Source organism: Rhinolophus sinicus, chromosome 3, assembly GCF_057876585.1.
Source record: "Rhinolophus sinicus isolate RSI-liver-muscle chromosome 3, RSI-T2T, whole genome shotgun sequence".
Classification (NCBI taxonomy): domain Eukaryota; kingdom Metazoa; phylum Chordata; class Mammalia; order Chiroptera; family Rhinolophidae; genus Rhinolophus; species Rhinolophus sinicus.
Genome location: NC_142503.1, coordinates 153,314,823 through 153,337,950, shown reverse-complemented (window position 1 = coordinate 153,337,950; position 23,128 = coordinate 153,314,823). Strand labels below are relative to the sequence as shown.

Here is a 23,128-nt window from a genome sequence, read left to right as displayed (position 1 = left end):
CAGAAGTAGGCACAGAATCATCTCGCCGATTTTAATTTCTGTCCCTGGGCTGGGGAGAGGGGAGTACTGGGGCTCTGGAGGTTCTCCCCACCTCCTCCCCTCTTTACCCCACCTTCCAAAATTGGCAGCCAGTCCTTGGCTCTCGGTCTGGGGTCTGGAGGGTGGGGAATCTGGGTGTGGGGGCCGGCTGGAGAAGCTCTCGCTAGCGCTGCCTGTGGCCAGACCCGCCTCCCATCCCCTCTCGGGCGCACACACACGTCCACCCAGACACACTCCGCGCGCTCCCTCGCGCTCTCGCTCGCCCGCCCGCCACCGCCTGCTCTCTCCCTCCTGCTCTCCCCGGTCTCCTTCTCCCTTTTTTTTTTTTTTTTTTTTGGTACCATAGAGTTGCTCTGAAAACAGAAGATAGAGGGAGTCTCGGAGCTCGCCATCTCCAGCGATCTCTACATTGGGAAAAAACATGGAGTCAGCTCCGGCAGCCCCCGACCCCGCCGCCAGCGAGCCGGGCAGCAGCGGCGCGGACGCGGCCGCCGGCTCCAGGGAGACCCCGTTGAACCAGGAATCCGCCCGCAAGAGCGAGCCGCCCGCCCCGGTGCGCAGACAGAGCTATTCCAGCACCAGCAGAGGTAGGAGGCTGCGAGAGGGGCTGAGGAGGGGGCGGCGGGGAGCCGGGGCGCGGATCGGGGGGCGGCCGGGAGCAGGCGCCGGGGGCGCGGGGTCCCGGGCCGCGCGCGAGCTTGCAGCGGCTCCCCGAGCCTGGGGCAATCGCCTCCCCTCCCCCCTCGGCCCCCCAGAAATGTTGCAAACTTTTGCAGCCCGTTCTCGGGTTGCAGGAGGAGAGGGGGGCGGGGGAGGCGGCAGGAGGCTTGACAGCCGGCGGGCTCACCCCCTGGCTTTGATTTTTCTGCAAAGAGAGGAGGAAAGCCGCGTTGCCGAAATTAAATACGCTCCCCCAAAATACGGAGAACCGGAGAGTGGGGGCCCGGGAAGAAACTTTTAAAGCGGCAGTGTCCATTTAAGAAGGGGAAAAAAATATGTTTATGGCCACCCTCCTCCCCCTTTACCTTTTCTCCTCTTGACAGTTCGTGCCCCGGCTACCCTAGAAGGTTTGTGTTTTCGATCTCCGACAGAGCTAAAGGGGATGGGAAGAGTGAGCGACCAGGGAAGCCCCGGGGATGGAGAGGGGGCTCTTCTAGATCTGGGAGCGACGCAGGCACCTCGGGAGCACAGCGGTGGGCTTGGGATTTGGAAGAGGGGCTGGAGGGAGCCGGGAGCGGGCGCGCGAGGTGCTCGCCAAGTTGTCTGGCGGGCGCGGCAAAGGGAGCTGCGCAAGTTTGCAGAGCTGGGTTCGAAGCCCCGCGCCGAGGCTGGCGGGGGGCGTGTGCGCGCCAGCGCTCGGAGGGCGGCGGTCCTGTGGGGCGCTGCACGCGCGCGTTCGGAGTGAGCGTCTACAAAAGCAAACAAGCAGAAAAAGAAAGCTGAAAAGGCACCCAAACTTATTTCTGCCCTGAGAATCCTTCCCTCTCTCAGGTTCCAAGCGTTTCTGCAAGAACCTGGGAATGGTCAGTGCAAGTTGAATGCTGGTTGGATGGTGCGAACGATGTTCCCCCCTCCCAGGGAGATTTTCACACTTCATTTTGGAGTGTGTGTATGTGTGTGTGTGTGTGGGGGGGTAAGGGGCTCCATTGCCCCCTTCTTGCTTTTCCCTAGTTAAAGTGGAGTGTTCCGGAAAACTCACCCTCTCCCTCTTTCTTAAAGGTGTTGGAACCTGATTTGGGGTTTTTCTTGGAGGTAGGGGGATTATTTATTTGAATGCGCCTGGAGTTTGCGAAGAACGGGAGGAAGCTACGGCTTTAATTACTGTTGTAAATAATGTATAAATCACGCCTGTCACTCCGGAGGAAGCAGGCTTCCCGAGCAGCCCAGGGCTGGGCACAGAGACGTTCTCCAGTCCGGGCTTGGACACTGGCTACTGGCCCAGCGCGCCCCCTCCTCTTGCCACTCGGCTTCTGGCGGCGATTGGGGAGGGCTGGGGAGAGGCGAGTGTGGGCCCCGGGAGCCGCTCCCTTCCTCTCGACGTTTTAGTTGGAGGTAGGAATATGGCTGATCATGTGTTGGCTGTTTTACAGTATCCTCCCCCCCACCTTAGCCACACCCCCTGTCCGGGCGCTTTCCCATTCACGGAATTCGAGTACAGTAAAAGCCATCAGGATGACACACGCTAAAAACATTTAATTAAAGGCGATTTCCGAAGAGTGAACACAGGAAACCGCGGTTGGAGCGGAAGGGGTTGGGGGCTGCGAGGGCCGGGAGTGAAGGGAGGGGGATCAGGGCTGGGGGCCTGGACCTGCCGCTAGCTCCGTGAGTTTGTGTGTAGACAGCTTTTGGCTGCAAAGAGTATATTTAGACCCTGAGACGGTGGATTTGGAATGCGAGTGGGTTATGTAACAGGGTTAATCAGAAACACTGGAGAAAATCCCCTTCATGTGTTTCTGAGGCATTTTTCTTCTTTTCTTTTTTCTTTTTGGATAGAGGGGTATAGTATGTAGGAAGCCACACTAATTTCTGGTTTGAGCCGCCATTCCCCTCTGTCTTACCCCCACCCCCACCCTCTGTGTCATTAGCATCTTCAGGTGTCATTCTTGCCAGAAGGTGTTCTTGCAAGAGATCTGGGTGGCAGGCTGCGGAACCGACTAGCAAATCTGTAACTTGCTGTTCTTGCAAATTATATAACGCTGGGCCATTCAGTACCACCGGCCCCCTAGGCTCAGCAAAAAGGGGAGAGGCAGAAAGGAGGGGTAGGATGCATCCTGCATAGCTGACCTGCTGACCCATATCCCTTTGCCCCCTAGAGGGTCACCCCTCCACTCACTCTTTGAACCAACCTCTTGTCCATCCCTCAAGAGATTTAATGGGGGGAGGGGGGGAGGTAAGGCCCAAACACTCAACTCACATCCTGCACGCAGGCACTAGGTTATATAACAGTCTGAGTGGAAAAAGGAAGGTCAGAGATGGAAGCATCCTTTAGCTAACACAGCAGTAGTAATAGCTTCCAGAAATTATGTGCATTTGCAGACTTTAACCTCAGATGTAGTGTCTGTTCCTCAGGGGTACCAGTCTTTGTGTGTGTGTAAGCTAAGGAGGAAAAAAGAGAATGTGTAAGTATGCCTGGTAGATGAGAGTGATTTGAAAATGGGAAATGTTTGGGTTTTCAGATGATGTAATGGAGTTGGCAGAATATGCAAGTCGGCTCGCAGAGTGTAAGCAGCAAGAAAATTGGAGCTGGCATCCAGTATTAATGTTGCATAAATTACAATATCGGAAAGAAATTAACCTACACACTAGGTGATTACGCCTTTTTAATACTTAAAACATAAAGGCTCACAACTCAAAACGAAAACCAAACATCATCACCTTATAATTAGTATTTTCAACCTCAAGGAGGATTGAGTGGAGTTCTTGGCTTTGGGTGAAGTGGGAAGCTTTCTGATTTGGGAGATGCTTTCCAGAGGGGTTGCAGGGTTAGCTTCCAGCCAGCCAACATTTGCAGGCCACAGAGATTGTGGTCTGGATTCTCATGACATTGAGGTGACCTCATGAGACATTGCCTAGGTAGACTTAAAACTGTTGTTGAATTCCAAACTCCTGAGAAGCCACGTGTAGATGGGCTGTGTACTGTTAGGGTCTCAGTTTCCGAAATCTGATCTGTGACTGTATAATCTGAAAGATGGCCTCTCCCTCTCCTGCAAACTGGGCAGGAATGTTAGCAGTTATAATGAAAACTGTTCCGTTTTCTAGGTGTTATTAATGATGATGGCTGGTGTCATTCAGTCCCATCTTTACAGCAGAATGAAAGGGGAAAAAAGAAAGGCAAGAGGCAACATAGGAAGTAAGAATGAAGCAGAAAAAAAAACAACACAGCTAATCTTTAACAAGGCTTTCAGGGACTTCAGGGAGCTATGAGCATTGTGACATAACTTGTTAAAAACCCTTTTCCAGAATCGCGGTATTATATGCATGCCAGAAGCTTACATATTTCACTTCACTAAAGTTACCCTCACGGGGCTGTGTGCCACGCACTTGGTTTGGAACACCAGTGCTGAAGGTTGAATGCTTTTAGAGCTGGCCAACCTAAGGGAAAAATCGACACCAAAAGATGGGATTAACACTGAAAAGCTCAGTTGGGTTGAGATTGAACCCCCTGGAAGCTCAGTTTAAATTGATGTAAAGTCAGTTAACAAGGCCTGTAGTTTATTTGTATCCCTGAGGACTTCGAGAACCATACAAGTTTTAGACTTTGAAAGTGTTTCCCCTCCACTTCCCCCTTCAGTCTTGACTGATTTTACTTTCTGGTAGGTGCTCTTGCCTGGCAATTTAGCACCCTTTCTAGAGATTGATTCTCAGAGCAGCTTTTCTTAAATGGACGCAGCTCTCCACAGTGAACAAATGATGCCTCATAGTTTGAAAGAGCTGCTGGCTGGGATAGAATCCTTTGCCAGAGGGATGGAATAATTATTTTTTAAACTAAGGGACTTTTAATTTTCCGGTAAATTGCTCATAAAAACATTTATAATTATACCCTTTAAAAATGTAATAGAATAATTTTAGAAAATGCATTTGATAATAGTTATGATAACCTTTTCTGCTACATTCCCCTTATTTCTCAAAAAGAATTGAATTATTAATCCAGAAGTCAAATCCTCCGTGGCTGAAAAACATTTATAGTTGACTCTTTTTATGTTAGTCACTTGCTGGAATTTCCCAAAGCCTGCTGGCATTATGAGGAGCCGTTGGCTTTAGAAAATATCTCTATTTCTAATACTGAAATATGGAGCCTGCATGTAAATCCCCAACCATGAGATGCTTCCACACTAGACTCCTAAGTGGGGTGCAGGGAGGTACAAGAATGTTCGTTGCAGTAATTGTGCCTCTGGATGAAAATGTTCTGAGGATTTTTGGTGACAGCTGAATCACCTTTGGAAGCAAAGTGACCCCTTTCCACCAGAACTGACCTTTGGAATTCGACTGAGACAAGCCCATGACTTCTTGAGCCATACTCTTGTCACTTCTGAGTTAAGATGCATGTTTTTTCTCCAGATTCTCCCATTTTTGCCTTTAGGAAGTTATAGTGTGATTTGGACGTCACTAGAAATTCTGTTGGAGTGGTAAGGTCTCTACAGCATATGCTACTTTTTTCTGAGTATGCTCTTCCTTTCCCCTCCATCTTCCTCGTCTATTTGATGAATTGTGCTTCTTAAGCTTATATATATGTACTTCGGTGTCTGTAGAAGCAAAATACGTAACTACATTTCAGGTGTCTGGAGAAAGTCAGAATGTGACTGCCCCGTTTGCGAAAAATTTTTTATAGAAAATGCAGCTTTGCTCATATGACATATTCTGTTGCTCACTCTTTTTGTCTTCCGTGAGACAATGCAAAGGGACTTTTAGGTAGATATCATCCGCTGCCTCAAGGAGATTCCTGACCCATTCATCCCAGATTAGTGTTAAGTTCTTCCTAACTTAAAAGCAGAAGAGGCTGCTTTGAAAGGCCTTCAGACTCTACGCCCCTAACCTCGAATGTGGAATACCTTTCTGAATATGAAGTCTGTCTTCCTTGCTGAGAATTTAGGATCTCTTTCTTCTATCATTGTTTTTAAAAATGTTTTGTATTTATGGGTGTTTTTTTTAAATTTTGCATAAAGGGAGTGTTGGTTTGGAAATGAGCTGCTAAATTTTTCACTCTTCTTATTAAGCTGTATGTTAGAAAAACATAAAATTGTATCATTTTGAATCAATGCTTCAAAAAAACTCTCCAGATAATCAGTGTTCAAGTGTTGATTAATATACAGTAAACCATGATTTTTTAATAAGGGTACCAAGGCATTACGGATGAATTTATTTTTTTTTTTTGGCTAACAGTGGGTTAATCAGCAATGTTTTTTGTCTTTTTAAATTAAATATGTGTTTGCAATGTGCTGGTTCCCTTTCCTACCCTAGATAGAACATTGAAGGTGTAATTACATCTTTCTTTGATGTTTGAGGATCTTACGGTACCACAAGGTTACTGTTCTGAGGATGAATTCTAATGGTATATTATAGAACTGTATATGGAGACGGTGTCAGAGATTGGACCAAATCTGCCCGCATCCCATCTTGGAAATTGTTTCCTTTTTGTTTGTTTTTCCTAATCCTCGATATCAGTATATTTTATTTGCTTCCCTTGTTCTCTAAGTTGCAAGTAGCAAACTAGAAATTCACTTCAATTAGTTGAGTCTGGTTAATTGAGGTGTTGTTGTTTTTTTAAATGGGAAAATTTCAACCTGGATCTAGAGCCATAATTCTTTCTCCAGAGTTATAGAGGATGTAAAATCATTCTCAAATATTCAGGAAGGCTCTTGTATTCGCAAATAAAGTACGTACTGTAGTATCATAGCATTATGTGACTTCTCCTCTGTATAATGGTAGATAGAAATGCCGGCTAATTTTACCTCCTCCTTAGATATGTTCAAGGAGTAGCTTTGGTAAAGGATTCATAAATCTGGAAAATTAAGAAACTCAAGGGTTAGAAGGAAAACTTTCAAGAATATTAATAAAGAACATTTAGATTCCCCCCCAAAGCAACCCATTTTCCAAGCTTAGGCCTGTGTTCCTTGGACCAGTAGGGAAAACATTGCTGGGACCAACATTGGCAGAAGCAGACTTTCCCAGGGCCATCCCACTCAACGTAATGATATGGGAGTCTTGGTGTTGTTATGACATCCTATTTATTTATTTATTTATTTACTTGCTTGCGTTCGTAGGAAAGACATCAAGGAGCTTGTCTAAAGAAATCCTTAGAAGAAGGGAATGGGGTGTGATGAGTAATAAATGTGCCACAGCTCATGGCTTAGGCAGGCTCACTTTTCACTCCGGTTTTTACATGCTAATGTTAAAAGGAATTACAGGTAACAATCCCCTTGTGCTGATGGGAGAAGAATTTTTTTTCCCTAACAGATGTTTATGGCCTTAACTGACACATCATTATTAGAAACTGTCTTATCACATTATGTGCTGTGGCACATTGACAATGCGTGGTGCTGTGGTTTCCTGGTGATTATCTTGTCCATAGAACGGAGGCCCTGGTGGCCAGCCGGGGAGCCCTTTGCAGTGTCTACTGACAGCCGAGTACAGGTTTTCCACATCCTTGAAGGGGCTGAAGGGCTCCAGGCTGTCCCAGGTAGTTGCTGTACCAGTGCTGTTTTCCCTGAAGCACAAGCAGAGGCTGAAAATGAGTAAGAACGAGTATGGAGTAGGGAGTTTCTCATCTCCCACCCCCAAAATCATATCCAGTCGTGTTATTGGGCATTTGAGTTTTGATTATGAACTATCTTAAAGTTTTTAAAAATTATTAGCAAGTTCCTAGATCCACAAACAGACCATAATAGATGAAACTCTTCGGGGTACCAGGAAGGATGCCACTTAGTCTGGGATCCTCAAGCCTGTGAAAAAGGCAGTGCACAGTTAAAAATACCTAGCTTACTTTGGGGGAGGATTTGGCTGAATACTGATGAAGTTTATGAAATATGAATGTAGTGAAGTTGCTGTACGTAAGTGGTAGGCGTGTGTGAAAGAAGTAAGAAGAAATAAAATTGTGTATAAATGACACTCTGAAACTTGATGGAATTGTATACGTGACAAGAATGGTGACATTTGGGTCGGTGCTTAATGGGGGAAAGTAAACTGGCTTAAAATCTGTATGTCAAACTAGATGTGGGAATAAAAATTACAGAATACGAAATCATTTGACTTATTTTATAAGCAACGAATGCTACCGAGGATAAGCAGGCAGGTTGCAAAGAACAGAGGTGAAACAGAATGGGGGGAAAATGAGGGACCAGGACTTAAATTTATGATGAGGTATGGTAATTGCTGTTTTAAATAACCCAGACTGTTAACTACTATGCTGCTAGGTAGAAAATTAGTTATAGCCAAACAAAAGGCATAAGTATGAATTTTAGGTTGTGTGGGAGAAATCCTCTTGAGCCCCAAAGCAGAAATGCATGTACTGAGAAGCCAAGCTGAACACGATGTAATTTTTTCTGTCTTATCCTGATTAATTGACAGCCAACTGTATGCCTCTTTCCTGAAGGTGACTTTACAATCTCCAGACACAGACATTTCTCTCAGAAGTGGAGTGAAGGAAGGAGAACTACAAGCTAAAGTGTGTTTCACTGGGTGAAGTATTTGGGGGAAAAGATAAGAATGGTGCAATAGGGGAATGGAGCAGTGCATACAGAGATTAAGAATGCCTGTTTGGGGCTGGGGAGTGGGGGCTGTGAATGAAGGAAGGGAATCTCTAGAGGGCAAAGAGACTTCAATGTAAAAGAAAATGAAATTAGCATTGACTCCGAAATGGCTCAGAATGTGCCTTTCTAATTATAAATTATCTTTAACAAGGGCAATGAAAAGAGGAAAATTTGACACTTTGAGAAGTTATGATGAACTTGTCGAGAATGCCAATTGACAGAGGCAGGTAAGGGAATACTTGGAAAAACAGAACAAGAACAGGTCTGAAGGGCATGACGATCTGCTTCCTAGTGTGTTAAGGGAGTCGGCGGGCGTGTTTATTGACTCTTCCAATTAGTTTTAAAGAAACCTGAAGAAATGGACAAAGACGGAGAAAAGACAGCCAGATGTGAGTCTGCCCTTCCAGAAGCCAAGAGGCTTGTATCATCCCGTAGGATCGATGCCAGAGTTGGGGAGGAGCGAGTGTTAATGGATGTTCAACATACAAATCACAGAAGAAACAAGGATGTATTTAGCAAGTCTAAAAACTCTTCAATAAACTGCATTGCTTTTCATTTTCACTGCACAATTCTAAAACCAGCGGATGGTAAGCAGGCCACAGTAACAATATAGTGTGTGCCCCTAGGAACGTTTGTGTGATGGGGATATTATATGCGAACGGACAGGGCACCTGGGAAGGTGTGAACTGCCCGTTACTCTCAACTGTCCAGCTAATGAAGCATTGTGAAAGCAAAGGCAAATGAAATACTTCAGTAATCAAAAATGATTCTTCTTTTAGTGATCCTCTTCGTTGACTGACGATGACAGGGGTGAAATTGCCAGAGTTGTATTTTACCATTTCTGGCACTGATGAACCACTTCTGATGAGCTCGTTTATGCAGAAAGTGAGCAGTTTCTATGGACCAGGCTGTCAACCCAGAAGATATAAAATTTCACAGTGTGAAGGATGAAGTTTGAAGATTAGTGAGGTTCTGTAACTTTCTTGAGGCCCCCCGCACAGGATCAGTAGACCTGATAACGACACTGAAAGTGTTTTTGAAATTTCTAAGGCTCACTTTCTGATCTTGAATTGGGGGTGTGTGTTAGATATGTGGTGGTCATTCTGTCTATATGATATATAGACAATAGATATAGATAGATATAAGTATAGAGAGAGATATGATGCTGCCACCAGTCATGCTTTATTAGCATAAAGCCTGTTAGAGCCATCAGGGGCCTTGTGAATCGTCTGGCTTACCCTCTCATTTAAACTGATACAGAGATGTAACAATGGGTGTGAGGTCCCATTCCTAGTACGTAGCAAGGCTGTGACTAGAACGCTCGTCTTCCACTTCCTTACCTTCTGTTCCTTCCACTTGTGTGCTGTGCCAGGATGCTCGGAGGTCCCAGTAAGGTACAAAATCAAGCCTCTGCCCTCACCCAGAAAAACCACCTGAGGATATTAAGACACGAACACAAGTTAATCCAGCATTAGGTAAGCGCAAGTTATTTTGGCTATGCGTCAAGAGTGGAACATTGTCAGTAAGTGTTATTTTTTTACATTCCCACTGGGCATTTTTATTATTGATTAAAAATTAGCCAGTGAGCTTGTGGCTATGTTAGTAAAGCCATTCTACAGCACAGCAAAAATAGTGTCTCTTGGTCTGGCTTAGCGAAAAGTGTAGTACAGGATACCGAGTTGAGCATCTTGTACTTTGTACTCTCTTGAGCGAGATGCAGCCGGGAGCGCAGTGGGGGACGCTGTCTCCTGGCAGCAATCCTCTTTCCTCAAGGCAGAAGGTGTCAGGTTGTACCTGTTATAGAGATGCTCAAGAGCAAGTCTGCAAATGGAACATTACATAGCCAGTAAAAATCATATTGCAGTAGAAAACTATTTGACAGGGGGAAATGTTTATGATCTATAGTTTAGTGAAAAGTAACAGCTTCCATAGTAGTGTGCACAGAATGAGATCCCTTTTGTTACTGTAGTGTATGTGTATACATATGTATTTGTATATACACCAGGAGGGCCAAAAAATGTACACAAGTGGACACTATGGTCAACGTTGCTTGAGCAATAGTTCGCTGTAATCAGAAGTGTCTGGACGCTGATAGTAACCACTTTGAGCACCTCTTGTAATTGCAGAAGTCAAACGTGACTTGTATTCATCTTTTGTTATCGGTATATATTGAGTATTCCAATTTCAGGAGGTTTTTTCCTTTCTCAAAATGCGTACATATTTTTTTGGTACCCTCTGTATATGTACACACACACACACACACACACACACACACACACACATTAACATGGACTTACTTATACCACTAAAACGATGAAATGATACAGTGGGCATCCCTGGATGTGGGATTATCTATGAGTTTCTTTTTCTTTGTGCTCTTCTGTATTTCAGTTTCCTGCATTTTGCATGTGTAATTTTGTAACTAAAAAAAATAAATAAATTTTTTTTCAAACTACGTTGTTTGTTTGTTGTGAAACTGGGATACCTTGGAGGAACTAATTCTGAAGGTAGTATGTTGTACAGGATTTCTTGATGTTTCAGGACGGACCCAGGTTACTGGCCTAAAGAACAATACCTTTGATAGTCACATTCAGCCAGGAAGACAAAGGTCATTCAGCTTGAATATGAAAAGGCGGGTCCCATTATTGGAATTTCTTGCCCCTCTGGGGCAATGTCTTTCAAGTGTTGTTTGTACTGTGACTTACAATGAGAAAGTATACTACACTGTGAGCCAACACGCGCGTCCACACACACGCGCACACACACACGCACACACACTCAACACTCTTGACATAAACTTTTCACATAAAATATTTAAGCTTTACCTGTGATACACTGTTAGTTTTGCTCTCTTACATAAAGACAAGTCATGAGCCACCAGACTGATTTCCTGATCTGTTGATGGGCTGTTCCTACAGTTTGAAAAACCCTGTCCTGGGCTTGAGTAGAAGCAGCCTTTCTGTGGCCATGGGCTGGCAGCAGTGGGAGGGAGGGAAGGCGGCAGGGTTTCCACAGTAACCGATGTTGAACTCCAGGTGTTACTCATTATGATTTCAGGGAGGAGGTGGGGGAGGGAAAATAATATAAATACTTATTATTTGTAATGTTACAGTATCTTTATGCCACTTTTAGCACATGCTCATTAATACCTTGTTACACGTAGGCATGCTTCTGCCTAGCCCGGCTCAGAATATAAATTCTGGGATCCCCTTTTGCTTGGAGTCCGTGTCCCTATGAAAGCATGAGGGTGGCATTCTTTCACTCAACACATATTTGCTGAGCACCTTGTATGTGGCAGGCTCTGTGCTAGGCTCTGGGGACGGAGCAGTGAATAGGAGCGCTCTGAGCCTGAATCTTACCTTCCAGTGGTGGCGTTTCTCAATGTAGCCTGCTGTTTGGGTCACCTTCGACCAGACACTTCTGATGGTTTTCCTCTCTGTGTGTCTTTGACTTGGGCTTTCTCACCCCTGTTCCTTCTGTGTGCCTTCACCCTGCCCCTCCTCCCTCACCCACTTATGTCTCATCTTATGTCCCAGTCTCTCTTTGCTTATTGAAATCCTACTCTCCAGAGAGGATGCTCCCTCTCCCTGCCACAGTTCTCATGACCCTGTCTTTTACGATAGTCCGTTGTGTGGGCCTTGCTCATTCATTCAATATGTAACCTCTTCTTGTGCCAGGCTCCTGTACGCTGTCTTGGGAGTGTCACTTCCTGGGGAGGAGTCTGGTCTCTCCCAGCCGACCAGCAGGGATTATTCTTTTACTTCTGCACAGTGGCTTTCAAAAAGTACGTGCGTACTGACTGTGCAGGTAATCTCTCCCACACTACCCTGCAGAGCCGTTTGCTTTCTCAGTAGATTCCGCTCGCACTTCCCTACTCGGCAAGCGCAGCTTCTACTTGCTTATTCTTCCAGCTGGGCCTTGGGTTTGGACACAGCTGCCCTTGTTTGTCCCACTTTTGTTTCTCTTGGATCCAACAACCCTCCTCTCAATGTCAGGTTCAGGCCTGTTCCAGTCTTGAGCAACTCAGACCACGGCTGGATGTGTTGGGTGACCGTATACATGGTTGTTACAAGCCTGCGGTGAGTGACACAGCCCTAGGCTAGAGGTCTAGGTGTGCTTGCTGTGGGGTTGCTGTGTGACCTTAGGTAAGTTCCTGAACCACTCCGTCTGTTTCTTTCGTCACCTGAAAACGGGATGATGATGGTGCCAGCTTCCCAAGGTGGGTGAGAGGCTCACCAGATTATGTATGTTGCAGCACCTGGCAGGTGTCTGGCACACATCAAGCGTGGCTGCAGTGACAGCGCTGATGAGGAAGCACTCACAGGAGCAGTGGGGCCCTCGACTTACTCTCCCCTGGACCCTCCCCAGGTCTTCCGCTCCCTTGGCTTGGAGCATTCTTCCTTGGTTCTGATTGGTTGCTCTGTGAAATAAGCAGGAGTCCCAGGGCCAGGGCGTCCTGAAGCCTTTCCTTGTATTGCCAGTTTCCTTTCCTGGACTGGATCCTGCCCCAGTCCTTCAGCTCAGCTGCCATGGGCTGGATCCTGCCAAGTGAGGACAAATCCTTAAGTTTAACCCTATTAATCACTTGTTGGGCTTCCCTGAGACTACAGCCCATGCCTTGAGCTGAGCCAGAGGAGGACCCGTGTCTGGCTGCTCCCTTCCATCTGCCCCCACCATTCCTGTGGTACCCGCAGGCTGCTCCCTTCAGCCATTGAGTCTGGGGAACACTCTCCTTCCCACTGTGCTCCCGTGCTCTGACACACCTCATTTTGCAGTAGCCCATCATTCCTTGCCCACCCTACCCTTTTACTCACTTTCTTCTTGCTGCCAAAAAAAAATCACATTGGAGAAGCTTGTCTGCAAGGGTTCCATTCAACTTGTTCTACATTAATGTTCCACTACGGTGACCCACTGCTGAGTCTTTCACATGTAATGTAATCTAATAATTTACTTGCACTTTGCAAGTAATAGTCTCAGAGACTCACAACCTGCTTGAAATTACTCTGCTCTTACAGTATTTGAGCTGATGAGAGAGTAGCATGGGAAAGAGTAGTTATTGGCACACAATGGTATTGGGTAAACCCAGGAAATAATGTTAGTGCAAGGTAAGGGTGTGCTGGTGGATTGTAAAACCCTGTTTTAGAGAAGCAGTTAAGCTTGCTAAGGGTCTTTTATTGATTTTAGCTTGTAATTTGCCTAGGATAGGTCAAAGTATAGTAGGGGTGGAAGCATAGCAAGCTAGAAGAAGTGAACCAGGAGTTGAATCCGTCTTTGTGGGATGCTGTGAAAATGCTTTAGTTTTGATATAGTACATGACTTTTATAGAACTAATTGGCACTGTGGCTGGGTTGTTTTATTTCTTCACTCAAACATGTTGGAAGCTGATTCTAATATGCAGTAGTAATGAAAATAGAATAGAGCTGTAATAATAGTGCCATTGTAAAGTGAATTACACCATTAAGCATCTATTTTGTCTAATTTGTATTGTGATCATGTGGGTGATACACACACATACAGACGTAGAGTTGCTGGTCTTCAAGAAACAGACTGTAGCTGAGAAGTCCCCATCCTGTAATGTTGAAGTCAGTGAATGAAAATAAGCCATTGTTCAGTGAAAAAGTGAATTTTTATATATTTATATATAAGTGTGTATATATGCATGCACATACACACACATGCACATATACAAATATACACCCAAACATGTGCCGGTCAGGTAGATCAAGAAGAAGATACATCACTGTGTCATAAAAATGTTTGCCTGGTGTTGCCTTTTAACAAGTTGGCCAGTCTGCCTGAGGACAGTATTTGATGGCTGGCCAAGTCGGTAATAGCATCAAGGCCAGGGTTTGAAAACAAGGCTTTGTTTCAACCTCTTCATCCTCATTATCTTGTCTGAGAACTTCTGTTAATTGATCTTTCTTAAGTTTGGGAAGAAGCATCAAGGACCTAAGAACTAGGGTCATTTTATTTTGTCATTTGTCTTCCAAAGGAGGACACTAACCAAAATAACTTATTCCACAACAGAAAGATAGAGGCATGTTTTTATGCCTTAAGTCATACGCTAAACCTAGAAGCAGAAACGGGATCTGAGAAGGCAGCATCAAATGGGTCTGCTCCCAGTGGATGCATAAATGAAAAGTCCACGAATGTATTACATTTTGACGTGCGTCCAGTGACTTCATCCCTTTACCCCCTCAAGGAAGACTGACATCAGGGGGTCACCTGGCAGTAACTCTCTATGAGTTTCCAACCATTAGGATGTATCTCCAGGGACATCCTAATGACTTACCTGGTTCGTCTCCAGTCTGGATTGCTGCCTCCAAGACACTCTCCGTGTTTTCCCGCAGGGACCATCCAGAAGGGATTTTACTGGTAGCCTCCATCTCTTAATTGCCCTCATTCCAGAATTTTACTTCTACAGCATTATCAACACCACCACTTGGTAATCCAGAACCTCAGAAAGACCTTTTCCAAAGAGTCACGATCTCAGATCAACAATGTTGATGTTAAACTCCACCTGCATTTGAGGGGAGAGTACACAGCATCAATGCCTGGCAAGGGGATGAAAAATATATTTGGTGGAGAAATGTTATTGTAGACCTCAGTGAAACCTATCAATATCATATTGTGCCTAATAGAATGTTATGATGAAAATTACCATGATGTTTGACAATATCCCTTTATTAATTGGTCTTTCCCATTATTATTTTATTAGTAGCAAACACATTCTGGTTTGATCGCTCATTATAGTCCTTATTGAATTGGCATTTTGCTGCCTCAGTTGTGTTTATCTTCTCATTGGCCTCAGTTCCTTCAGGGCAGCACCGTAGATTGTCTTGAGTCTTCTGTCCCAGATCTCTGTCTCTTACTTGGGCGTTCAGTGAATGCCCTTGGTATGCTAGTGACAGTACAGTTCAAAATCAATATATGAAAGATGAGCCAGCTGAGGGAAAATTGGAACGAGGCAAGAAAATCTAATATTCTTTGAAAGCTTCAGATGTTTAAAGGTAATGCTATGTATTGTCTCCTTTCATTGATCCATCATGTATTTAATGAACACTTACTATGTGCCAGGTCCCATATTGATCAATAGAGATACAAAGTTGAATTAAGAGAATTGATAGGCAGGAAAGACATATGAACTTGTAATTTTAAAATATATGAAGAGTGCTAGAATAGAGATACTTACAGAATATAGATTGCACAGAAGAGGGAGAAGACCCTTAGGAGGAGTCAGGGAATGCTTCCTGAAGTGGATATGTCTGCCTAGCTTTTGGAAAAATGGGGAGAGATTTGCCTAGAGGGCAAAAAGTGAGAGGGCATTACAAGTCAAGTTACACGAGGTGAAAGTTCATGGCACATTCAGGCAGCATGAATGAGGTATGTAGCTTAGCCTACGCAAGCATTATGTTGGAGAGGATTAGGAGATAAAGTTAGAGAAAATAGGCACGTGCCAGGCTAAGTATTTTGGACCTTTTCCTATGGCAAAATTTTGAGCAAGTGAAAAATACCAAAATTTTGTTTTTCGGTAAGCTATTGTATGAGTTCGTTGAAGTTGGGGTATAGAATTGACAGTGTAGATAGAGAGCCAAGGTAGATCTTTGTGATAATTCCAGAGAGACATGCTGCAGACATGGGACCTGACTGGGTGAGGAGGTTGGCTCTGAGGTAGAATTTCCCAGAAGGTGGAATTGTGGGCACATGATGGAGGTAATACAGGAGTGAGTCTCAGAGTTGGCTGGAATTACTGGCCAGAGCAGTTTGGTGGGATGTGAAGATGGTAGAACACATGGGCTCCATTTTGGGGTGGGGTGTTGGAGGTTCCCGGGAAGTGTTTGATGGACACTTGGAAATGTGGGTCTAGCAGGGAACATGTTAGTATGTTCTCTGTGGAATGAGGGAAAGGATTTTGACAAGAGTCTGGAGTCCAGACTAGGACTCCAGTGGAGCAGCATTTTTGACAGGGAATTGGAAAGTGAAATTTTTATACCAAGGCCATGTTCATGGATTTTGAAGTGATACCAGGAAAAAATAAACATAGGATCCAAGTGAGTGTGGTTGAGAAAGTAAACGAAATGGACTGGTGTAGTGACAGAGAAAATTATATCAGAACACTGGCTTTAGCTTTGGACATACTATGTTTGTTAAAGGCATAAAAAATCCAAAAATGTCTTTAAATCCAGGGTGAGGTTCTAATATACTTTGCTGCTTCTGGTTACATTTGAGCTGTATCTGCTTTGATGATGGTCTCCTTCTCAACATGTCTAATTGTTGATTGAAAAGTTGCTGCCTTTTTCTTTCCTTCCTTCTTTTCTTCCTTCTTTCCTTCCTTCCTTCCTTCCTTCCTTCCTTCCTTCCTTCCTTCCTTCCTTCCTTTCCTTTCCTTTCCTTTCCTTTCCTTTCCTTTTTTTTTTTTTTTTTAACTTTCTACACAGCCTATCATTGATTAATCCTGTCCGTATACAGAATCTGCCTCACAGTTGACAGACCCTCAAGGTTGGGAGAAATGGAATGAATAGTAGCTGTGGAGTGGTCTCCACGTTGCCTGGGGAAAAAGGCTTCATGGGAGAGAAAGTTGAAAGCGGGTCTTGAGAAAAGGTGGCAGATCTTCAAACGATGGGTCTAGCCATGGGGAACTAGATGGAAGATTTTGTGTGTGTGTGTGTGTGCGCGTGTGCGTGTGTGTTTAGTTGACCAGGAAGAGAAAAAGAAATGCACAATGCACAAGTGTTTGCTGGCGGGGTAGATGATGTTGATTGTGATTATAGTGGGATTGCTAGTCTGTGTTAATGGCACTTGCTGTTTTCAAGGGCCTTCACATATGCAGTAGCCCCTGGAGGTCCTGGAAAGAGGCTGATAGTGTTGCAGCTTGCGGACGGACTAGAGAAGTGTTGTGTAATTAGGGGAGACCTGTTGACTTAAAAACAACTTGGATGCTGATAGGTTGAACTTAACTTTAACTCCAGTGAGTGTAACAGGAGGGGGCTTTTCCTGTTGGAAGGGCCATCCCTTTGCCTTTGGAGGCAGTAGCCAAGCTCCTTATTGTTTTCAGTGAGCTCTGACTAAATACTTTCCCTGTAGATCTTACATTAATGTGTCGTATGAATTATGTGTGTTATCTCTGTGCTGTGAAATTACAGGTCTTCACCCACAGTGTTGTAAGTAGATTAAAATGAAAGCCTGTTTTTTATGGTATGGGGGAAACGGGGCAGATATCAGGGAACTATTTTGTGTATGTTTGATCTGACAGTGGGGAGGCCTTGGGAGGCCAGTGTCTTCTACAACCTGAAAGCTGAGCTGCAGCTGGAGTTTTCTCCAAAGAGGTTTATATTTTATCCCTTGGCACTTCTGAGAGGAAAGGAAGGTTTGGAGTGGGTGATTCTGTGATGATTCTTTTCTTGCTGCTGTTTTCTTCTCCGTCTTTTCTTTTTAACTTTGCAGAAAGCCCTTCCAGTTCTATGGTCAGACCCCGTTCAGGACGTTGGTGGCCAAACAGTCCCCTTTTGTTAATCGAGCGTCCTATTTTTGTTTCTCTTGAAAGGTGCCCTTCAGGACAGCAGAGCCTTTATTTGGGCTGTTTAGAATTGAGCCCTGGAGGAACCAAAACAGAAATCATTCTAAACCCAGGCCAAGTGCCTCCTTTGCCTAGCAAGGCAAAGCTAACCCCACACAAGATGAAATCTAACCAACTGGTTACCTGAGAACCACCTTGGGGAGTTCTCCAGCTTGACTTCTCTCGTTTTGGCCACCATCCCAAGAGCCAGTGAAAGCTGAGGGTCATGGCCTTTCTGTGCAGAGATGCAGAAGAGAGTTTCGGCTCTCCGCGAAGAAACATAGGTTGGGTTATGTTTTAAAGGGCCCTGTGTCAGCTTGCAGAACATTAAGGGTCTATAAGGATCCTGAATAGAAACGGGTCAGAGAAGATATTTATGACCATAAGCCTGCGTGTCTTAAGGTGGTCTAATTTTCCTTTATTGCTCAAGCTTTCAATAAATTCACTTTATTCAATTTATGCATTTATTTATTTTTTAAAGAAGAAGTTATTCATAACTTTAGCCCGTCTCACATAACTTCTGTTATTCCTGGTTCTGCCTCTCCCCTCTTTTTGTCACAAATTAGGTACACTGAGTCATTCAAGAAAATTTGAGAAAATTTGAGAAAACATGTGGGATTTGATCATTTAGAAGCCATGCAGTTTGAGGTTATTTTCTTCTGTTACAATCGATACGGGGTTAACCTCTGTGATTTGAAACAGAATCTTTGTTCTTTACCCAAGGATCTTCTGATTCAGCGTTCAGACGGTCTTCCTCACCACACAAGGACTGACTTCAGTTGGGAACTTTTCTTCCCACTTTAGGTATCACCTGGGTCATTCAGGTGGAATAGGGGAAGAGTGTTGGGCTTTGTTAGAGAAGAAAAGACTGGCTAGACAAGTTTGATCCCTAGGGGCAGTTTGGAGCCTTCTGGCGTGTGAGGTCATCGGTGTGTTTAAATTCTGACCTTCCACACACTGGTCAGTGAAGCTCTGCTCCCCCCCCCCGCCCCCATTAACTGCCTATTTTCCCCTGTATTTTGAGGAGAAGACACTTGCCTCCTGGGGAACCGTCAGCATCCTGGGAGCATCTGTCCAACTGGCCTCTGTGTATATAAACAACTGCAAAGTGAAGCAGTTTGGAGAGAGGCATCATTTTAAGACGAAAGTCATACATTTTAGAAAGTTAAAGACTGGTTCTCTGACAGGAAAGTTGAGCTAAATATGCAATTCTATTTTAATTTTCACTTTGTGCCAAGGCGAAAGCATTGGGAGATAGGCTATAAATGTATAAGTAAGTCACTGCAAGAATAGCCCCTTGCAAAAATGCAGATTTCGGAGGGCTAAATATTTTCTCACATACTTAATGCACATAAATAACTACCCCCTGATCGAGTTCCTGAGAAAGGGAATATTGTGTAACTACTTAACCTTGATCACTGTAATGAATTGTACCGAGGTGTACATAACTGTAAAGTATGTATTTGGTTGTCTTAGCTCAGGCTGCAGTAACAAAATACCATAGACTGGGTGGGTGGCTTAAACCAGACGTTTATTTTCTCCTAGTTCTAGAAGCTGGGAAGTCCAGACTCAGCTGGTGGCAGATTTGGTTCTTGGTGGGGGCCCTCTTCCTGGCTTGGAGAAGGTCGTCTTTTTCCTGTATCCTCAGATGGTAGAGAGAGGAAGCTCTGGTCTCTCTTCTTATAAGAGCACTAATCCCATCATAGGGACCCCACCCCATGACCTCATCTAAACCTAATTACCTACCCGAGTCCTCACTTCCTAATATCGTTATATTGGGGATTAGGGCTTCAACTTACGAATTTTAGAGACTCCATGACATTGGTCGATGCTTAAAGCTCACGAGTGATTTTCAGAGTGGTTGATGTGTTTCCAAAAAGTTGTTTAAAATTCTTAACCTCCTCATTTGTTTGTTTCAGTGGAGTCCTATTTTTCTGTGTATGTCTTATGGTCGGCATGGCTGTGCCGCATCATATTCCAGCCCTGTTTGAAAGCTATAGTCGGAAAGCCCATGGTAATTAAGGCTGTGGTATCATTGTTTAAATTAGTGTGTGTGACTTTTTTTTTCCTGGTAATTCAACAAGTTCCTTCATATTCTGCGTAATTGGATCACATTTTAATTTTGTGGCAAATAAAGATCTATTTTACATTTCTATTAGAAAGATAAGCCCCTGTGGCTAGGTCTGAATTAGGATGTTTGCTGTTGGTTCTACTGAAGCAGCAAACCTTTTAGAGAGTTAATTCAGCTTCTAAAAAAATACATCTATGAATATTTTGGGTAAGGAAAGAATCCTCAGTCGAAAGGTTCTACACAGCCATAGATTTCGTGGAAAAACAAATATTGAGAAGATAAGACGAATGCTTGTGAAATATACAAGCAGAAAATAATGAAATCATGGGTTATGCAGTGTATTATATACTCCAAAAGGCATATTGATTTGTGACACAGGCACATCTGTTTGTGAATATATTTTATTATCTGTATGGTTATTGCCCTGGAAGTTTGCATGAAGCAAAATAATGAAGATAAACTGAAGAGTGCCCTGGACGATTAATCAGGAGGCCTGTGTTTTGATCCCAACTCAACCATTAATTATGTAAATGACTTTGAGCATTTACACCCTCCTCCCTCCCCAGGGCCTCACTTTCTCCAGGTGAGCTCCAGGTGGAGTTCAGAGATTCGCTGAGCTACAAGTTCTTGCTCGGTCTGACATTGTATGACCTCATGACTAAGACTCAACTTTTTTAAGGATCCAGCAAAGAATACGATTTTCCTTACTCTTTCTACCCTTTTGAAAATTGAGGATAATTTACATATTGTAAAATTCTCTCTTTTTATGTCTATAATTCAGTGATTTTAGTAAATGTATAGAATTGTATAGCCACCACCATAACCTAGTTGTGGAACATTTCTGTCACCCAAAAAAGACTTCTTATTCCCGTGTGCTATTACTACTCCTTCCTGCTCCCAGTCTAAGGAAGCCATTAATCTACTTTCTGTCTCTATAGATTTTCCTTTTCTGGACATTTCATTTAATAGGAATCACATAATGTGTGGCCATCTCTGGCTCACTTCTTTCACTTAGCATGATGTTTTTGGGGTTCATCTATGTTGTAGCAAGCATCAGTGCCTCAGTCCTTTTTATTGCTGAATAATATTCCATTATATGGATAGACCACATTTTGTTTCTCCATTCATCAGTCTGTGGGCTCCTCTTTTTTCCTTTCCCGTCCTGTGGGACACTTATTCTCACTGCAGCCTACTCCATATGGGGAAATAACAGGTCTCAGAGAAATTCAGTGTCTTCATCTCAGGACCTCCCTTGTAGAACAGGTTAGAGTTTTGTGTTTAAACCACTTACAACCTTGTAAGTGGTTGTCATTGGACTGAGCTGGCTGGGTCGTTGAAAATGTGACGAAATACCTATGTAGTAATTATCAGTAAATGTGAAAGCACTAGCTGTAGATCCTTTTCCGTGATACATCATTAATATAAATGTGAGGTTTCCCAATTAGGGAACTTGACTCAAAAGCTTTCCTAATGACAGCCTGCTTGTTGTTTTACATTTGTTTTACACATTTGGTGATGAAATACTTGGAAGCAAGAGTTAAAGACACTGGTATTACTCTGACTTAGTAATGTCACTTTCAGCATTTTCCTCTGGAAGTCATCAGAATTATTACGAACAACAACAAATCCAGAGAAGGAAATACTTGAAGAGAAATCCATACTTTGCTTTTCAGCGATGAATCACAAAGACCACTAAATATAATTGTGAAAAAAAGGTAGATAGATTGAGAAGAGGACTGAGTTAAGTGTTCGGGCTGTTGAGTTCTTGAAAGAGATGCCGTAGGCTAGACAACTCTAGTGATTTCGATATTTGGCATTTTTTTTGTGTTGTGAGTGAAGATGATATGTGCATTTCCATTTGGTAATCTCCTAGCTAATGGAGGGCAGCAACTCAGTACTTTGGATGCTCCTCAAATGATTCTCCAGTTTAGAGTTGAGTTCTGGAAATGTGGTTAACATGCAATGTGTTTCCATCTTTAGCGGCTCCCAGGTCCATTCAATTTCCTGGAATCCACCGTTGGCTAGTGTGTCATGTAGGATGGAGGAGAGAGACTACTGCTGTTGCCTTTTCTCATCTCCACATGGTAGATGTGTTTTTTAGCCACGTTCTATTCTAAATTTTGGAAAGGTTGGACCCACAAGTAGTGTGTGTGTGTGTGTGTGTGTGTGTGTGTGTGTACACGTGTACACACACATATATTTTTCCAACTGCATAATAGGGCTGGGCCTATGAAAGCCAGCAGTTTGACTCAGTTTTATTAAGCATGCTAATTATAAACAACATCAGTAATATCTTTTGGAATTTAGACATTAGACTGTTTACTATTCCCAGTGGTAAGAATGATGTTTAGAGCATCACACCCTGCCTCTTGGGTCCTGGGAAAGCTTTGCCTTGGTTGAATCCATATGGTAAGGTTTTGTAGAGAAAGACAAACCAGGACACTCTTTAGTAAACCTCAGACTCTCCCTGTGCCGAGCCTGAGATATGGTAGCTGTGGGCAGAGAAGGCTGCCCAGAGCTGTGTGCCCCAGGCTTTCCTCAGGATGAGCAAGCTGCATTCAGGCATGATCATATGTATCCGTCTCTCCCACAGCCTGAAAGGGGGGGAATTTCCTTCTCAGCCAGGGAGGAACCAGTTGGGAAAAAGGTGTCCTGTCTCTTGGTTTGGTGATTGGTGGGGGAGGGAAGGGCAGTGGCCTGTCTTACTTGGATCTGTGTTACGGTGTTATCACAGTGGATCGTTACTAGGATGACTAATGTATGAGTCGGCCTAAGTTGTGAGATCCTTGAGGATAGGGATGCAGTGCAGTGACCTTTGTGTTTCCCAGTGATTCCAATACAGGGCTTTGCATACAGCAGGCACTCAACTTTGCCTTGTAGACAAAGTGGACAATGAATAGCTATCGTCTTCAATGAGTCTGCAAAGACAGTTGTCCTGGAGTTTGATGTTTGATTTGATAGGACTTCATAATAGTTACAAGCTCCTACTTACTGATCACTTAACTGCTCCGGGCACTGGACACACTAAGCTCAATCCTTAAAATTTTCACTGCCTTCTTAGGAGGCAAGAATTATGATTCCCAGGTTGTAGATGGGAAGACTGAGGCCTAGAAGAGTTGGTTAGTCAGAGTCCAGAACATTGTACCACACCAGCTACCACAGCTCCCTTTCCCTAACTGTGACAAATACGTCTAAATAACGATCCTGGTGCCCTGG

The 23,128-nt window shown here is 44.0% G+C and overlaps 1 protein-coding gene across 2 annotated transcripts in view; it reads left to right on the top strand.

Moving 5' to 3' along the window:
• The first annotated feature begins 267 nt into the window (after nt 1-267).
• Nucleotides 268-23,128, top strand: part of RORA (RAR related orphan receptor A) — a 687,564-nt gene continuing 664,703 nt past the window's right edge. Inside the window, exon 1 of one of the 2 annotated variants that reach the window (XM_019748671.3) lies at nt 268-626. In XM_019748671.3, the coding sequence (XP_019604230.1) occupies nt 461-626 (166 nt within the window). In that variant the 5' untranslated portion in view covers nt 268-460. The remainder of the gene's footprint in view (nt 627-23,128) is intronic. The other variant, XM_019748672.3, reaches the window with a different exon arrangement.